General features: G+C 42.8%; 1 protein-coding gene across 2 annotated transcripts; it reads left to right on the forward strand.

Moving 5' to 3' along the window:
- Window positions 1–2,040: 2,040 nt before the first annotated feature.
- Window positions 2,041–3,576, forward strand: LOC110311931 (resistin-like beta). Of its 2 annotated transcripts, XM_085832305.1 has the most exons (4): window positions 2,041–2,167; window positions 2,376–2,382; window positions 2,845–2,924; window positions 3,449–3,576. In XM_085832305.1, the coding sequence occupies exons 1-4, from the start codon at window positions 2,041–2,043 to the stop codon at window positions 3,574–3,576; spliced, it is 342 nt and encodes a 113-aa protein (XP_085688431.1). The 2 variants fall into 2 exon arrangements, with proteins under 2 accessions (XP_085688431.1, XP_021041174.1); XM_021185515.2 differs by lacking the exon at window positions 2,376–2,382 and having other exon boundaries at window positions 2,862–2,924.
- The last annotated feature ends 1,593 nt before the right edge of the window (window positions 3,577–5,169 follow it).

Genomic DNA, 5,169 nt, shown 5'->3' on the forward strand with positions numbered 1-5,169 from the left:
CCCTTCAACAGTATTCAAAGGAGGTTTTCTCCTTCCAAATGAATTTGTATTTTCACAGCATGGAAGCTTCACTGCTGGGATTGGCCTTTTGTGTGACTTTTCATGTTCTCTGAGTGAAGAGTTCCAGGTTCTCTTCAGCAACACTAATCTCAGCTGCTTTCCAACCTGTCTTGTCTGTAATTTTAAGCTCCTTCATGTGCTGCAGATTTGTAGTATCTTTTGGCTTCATCTTTTGGTCTTTCACTGCAGAGCAGGAAGAGCAGTAAGCAATAGCCGTGCCACAGTCTGAGTGGAATCCCAGTTTGAAATTTCCACTGCTGAACGAATTAGTCCATTTCTTTTCAATTCAGCCATAATGGAGTTCTCATGGCACAGGCAAACACAGCCATGTTCTTTCCTGGAGTACTTCATTGATTGCCTCTATCCCAGTTCCAAATGGAGTACTTGTTCCCCTCTGAAACATGAGCTAGGCATCCAATGTTTCTGTTTCTGTTGAAATTCTTGTCTTCTAAGCTCCCACCAGAATGACCCAATTAGGATCTGCTTACACCATCATGGAGTTTTTGCTGCCTCAAATTCCAATCTCTCTCACAATCCTTTGGGAAACTAGCTCCAAAGACTTACAAACCACATGGTTAGTTTCTCACATCTACAAACAACTTCAGAACCCAATGTTCTGTGTTAGCCATGTTTCTCATAAGCACTTAAGGAAAGAAAAGTTACTTTTGGCTCAGAAATCACAGGTGTGGTCCATCATGGCAAATAATGGCAGCAAGAATCTGAAGCAGCTGGTCTTATAGTACCACACAGACAGGGAGCAGGAAGAGATGAATGTTGGTGTTCAGCCAGATATCTTCCTTTTATCCTGCCAGAGACGCAAGCCCACCAAATGCTGGCATCCATATAGAGGGGGTGTCTTTTCACGTCAACGAATCTGATGTAGAAACCTCCTCAGACACATGTCCAGGTATTTGGTTCTATGGTGTTTCTTAATCCCCATCAAGTTGAGAACGTTAATCATTATACCAAACATACGTGCTAGAAAGGGTAAGTTATATGACCCAGAACTGAAGAAAGAGAAATCAGAGATGAGAAGAAAATAAGAAGAAAAGACAAAGCCACCAAGGATAACTGGGTTGTCTCAGTCCTTTCTTTTGCTCCGAGTCTGACCTCAGAATGTGCCACTTGTCCCCTGTGACTATGGGAAGACACCATCCAAAGATACATGGAGAATAGAGGGATAAAATGCAAAAAGAGCAACCAAATGCTAACTTTTGGGGACCTGCAAATGTGCTCGGGAGTCAAGTACCATGTTTTTCCTTCCTTATTTCTATGTGAAGAATAAACAGATTTTCTATTACGTTTATGTAGATAAGATTATCCTGCAATTTAAACAAGAAAAAAAGAAAGAAAGAAAGAAAGAAAGAAAGAAAGAAAGAAAGAAAGAAAGAAAGAAAGAAAGAAAGAAAGAAAGAAAGAAAGAAAGGTGTCCGAACAGGTGTCAAGCAGGGCTACCATTAAGAAGTCCACAAAGCAATTACCTTCTGGTGAAGAATCAAGCAAGCGGGTTTCCCTATGGACAGGTGACTGAATCCCAGGTGCTATTCTTGTCTGTTGACAAAGAAGAGAGGGGAGAGAACATGTAAGCAGGATCACTCCTCTTGGCAGTGACCCACAGCCAAGGCAGCTGTTGCTTATCAAGGACACACTCAAGTTTATTGTGGTGATGTGTCAAGACACAGAAAATATTTACATATGTGTGCATATATATTAAGAGTGTACAGGTCTACAATCTCAAAGTAACACATCCAGAAGAACATTTCCTGAGCTTTCTGGAGAGTGAATCTGCTCTTCGGGGAAAAGGTCTTCCATTTCCTTCTCCAAAAAGCTAGAACTGAGGTAAGGAAGCTAATGTGCCTCCCCTTTTACTCCCTTGACCTTACACATCATCCTCTTCACTCCTTCATGGCCACACCAGAGCTTGGAGACTCGCGTTCTTTCCCTTTGTCTTTTAGCTCCAGGAGGCTGACTTTCTACAGCATGAAGCCTACACTGTGTTTCCTTTTCATCCTCATCTCCCTTCTCCCACTGATAGTCCCAGGGAACTCGAAATGCTCCTTTGAGTCTTTGGTGGATCAAAGGATCAAGGAAGCTCTCAGTCATCAAGGTAAGAGAAGGGGCAAGGAAAACCTGAGCTTAATGCTTATTTAGGCCACCTATTCCTAAACCTTTTCTTCATTTCTGCCCATTCCAAGATCCTAGCCTCTAATTAGCCCTAGGGAATCCTACTTCCCTCTTCAGGGATTCTTTATGGTATCCTACTCTTTTCTGAGCTCTTGATCAAAAGCTAAAGTTTCTGGATGAGGAGGAACAAGGAGGGTGGTTGGTGTAATGTAGCAATACTTTATGAGTTAAGTATAAATCATAGCCTTTACACTTTACAGCCAACTTATGAGCTAAGAATAACTATTACTTTCTCTTCACAAATTAAGAAATTAACTTTGGGGTCTGGAGAGATGTGCAAGGCAGGTAAAGGTACTCCCAGAGGACCTGGGTTGCAGCCTGATAGCCACTTGGTGGCTCATAAACATTTGTAACTCCTGTCACAGAGGATCTGATGCCCTCTTCTGGCTATCACACACACAAGGCATGCATGTGATGCACAGATATACATGTAGGCAAAATACCCATGCATTAAAAAAAAAACTTTTAAAAAAGATATTAAACCTTAAAAGTTAGTGTATAGTTTGATTTTGAAAAACAGCAACTCTAAGATGCAAGAGGACTTTGAAGGAGATTGTGAGAAAGAACATGGGCAGTACCCCCTATTCTTTACTACTCAAGCACCCTTCTCCTGACAGAGACTAAGGCGCTCTCCTGCACTAGTGTCACGTCTTCTGGCAGACTGGCCTCCTGTCCTGCTGGTGAGTAACTCCACACAGAGAATTTATGTGCAAGATGTCCTATGTTCTTACCCTCAATATTCTAACAATGAATTATTTTCCTAGATAAAAAATTTTACTGCCATGGAGGTAAGCCATGGTCACTGGAGCCTAGCTAGCTATCTTTTACTGATTGTCAGTTCCTTTAAGGATGTTACTGAGAGAACTTGAGTTTCTGTTGTTCCTCTCCTTTCTTTCTATTGTACTCTCATACGTCATCCATTTGCTTCTTGTCTGGGTATTGATATGTCTCTATTTCTTTTCCAATCTATTTCCTTGTATTACAGGGCAGAGAGTCAAGGTGAATTTTCCATCGAATGAGTGACATTGAAACACCAAGTATTTTTGTATAAGTGATTTTTGTTTTATGAGTTTAAGTGACTTTTTTTCCTTGAAGATAATTCCCAAAATTGAATTAGTATGAGCTTCCTAGGAAGAATAGTTAGGGTCTCATCATCTCTTACATTCCAAGGGCTCTGACATCTGTGTTTCACATGACCCTGCAGGGATGGTTGTCACTGGATGTGCTTGTGGCTATGGTTGTGGATCGTGGGATATCCGGAATGGAAATACTTGCCACTGCCAGTGCTCAGTCATGGACTGGGCCTCTGCCCGCTGCTGTCGAATGGCTTAAGAATGAGGAGGTTGAGAAACCAATTTCAAAATGATGAGCATAATGAAACCACGGTCTCGACCAGGAAACCTGACTCATTGTCTTCATATTACTAAATAATTCTTCTTGAATAATAAAGGCAGACCTGTACCTTTGCATTATATTTTTAATGTTATTTCTCCTAGGTTTGAGTGTCTGTTGTCAGAAAATATTTTCAGTATCTCTGGGATTACCTCTCAGTACAGCATGTAAGATGGGTGGTGAAGAAAGATAGGAGAAGCATGAGGAAATAGTGACCCTCTGCTTCTTCTACTTCCTCATGATCTATCAAAAATATTGAACGTATTGTTGGCCTGAAATATAGTAAAGCAAAATGCCATGCTTTTGAGGATTTCACCAACTGGAACAGTGAATCCCAAGCCATGTGCAGGAAGGCTTTGCAAGGTGCAGGCAGAAAGAGAAATATAAAACAATTTGTAACTTCTAACAATGTGTATGTACTCTTTTCAACTTACTTGCCTGAGAAGGCTTTCTGACATGGTAACTTCTCTGTCATAGTTAGCCATAAGTGCCACAGCCCTCACCGACTGTAAAGTCTTGATACAATGATTCTTCCCGTGTATAAAAATTTACAGAATTCCAAACTAAGAAATAATTTTCTTAAAAATTTTTTTATGAATCATTCTATTCGTTTACAGCTCAAATGATATCCCACTTCCTGGTTATCCCTCCACAAACCCCCAGTTCCATATCGACCTCTCCTCCCTCCCGTTTGCCTCTTTGAGAGTGTTCCCCCACCTACCTATCCTCTCCTGCTCCACTGCTTCAGCATCCCCTAAGCTGAGGCATCAAACCTCCACAGGACCAAGGTTCTCCCCTTTCATTGATGTCAAGCAGGTCCATTCTCTGCTACATTTGTATCTGGAGCCATGGATCCCTCCCTGTACATCTCTTGGTTAGTAGTCTAATCCCTGGGAGCACTGGGTGGTCTGGCCAGCTGATGTTGCCCTACCTGTGGGGTTGCAATTCCCCTCCACTCCTCCATTCCTTGTGACAGCTCCCCAACCAGGGTCCCAGAGCTCAGTCTGATGGTTGTCTCTAAGCATTCACATCTGTATTGGTCAGTTGCTGGCAAAACCTCCCACATAACAGCCACACCAGGTTCCTGTCAGCAAACACCTCTTGGCATCAGCAACGGTGTTTGGGTTTGGTGTTTGCAGACAGGATGGGTCCCCAGGTGGGGCAGTCCCTGGGTGACCCTTCCTTCAGTCTCTGTTCCTTATTTTTGTCCCTGTTTTTCCTTTGGACAGGAACATTTCTGGGTTCAAAGCTTTGAGATGGGTGGATGGCCCCATCCCTCAACCACAGGGCCATGCCTAGAGACTGGAGGTGGTCTTGACAGGTTCTATCTCCCCTTCTCTGAGCATCTGGGCTAAAGTCATCCCCATTGGGTCCTGGGATCCTCTCATTTCCCTTGCATCTGGGATTCTCCAGTGGCTATCTCCAGTTCCTCATCTCCCACTGCTGCATATTTTTATTTGATTTCCTGACCCTCTGTATCACTCTCCTGTCCCCTTCAGTACTCGATACTTCCCCCCTTATTTCCTCCCACTC

This window comes from Mus caroli, unplaced genomic scaffold (assembly GCF_978045245.1).
Source record: "Mus caroli unplaced genomic scaffold, Mus_caroli_1 scaffold_17, whole genome shotgun sequence".
NCBI lineage: Eukaryota > Metazoa > Chordata > Mammalia > Rodentia > Muridae > Mus > Mus caroli.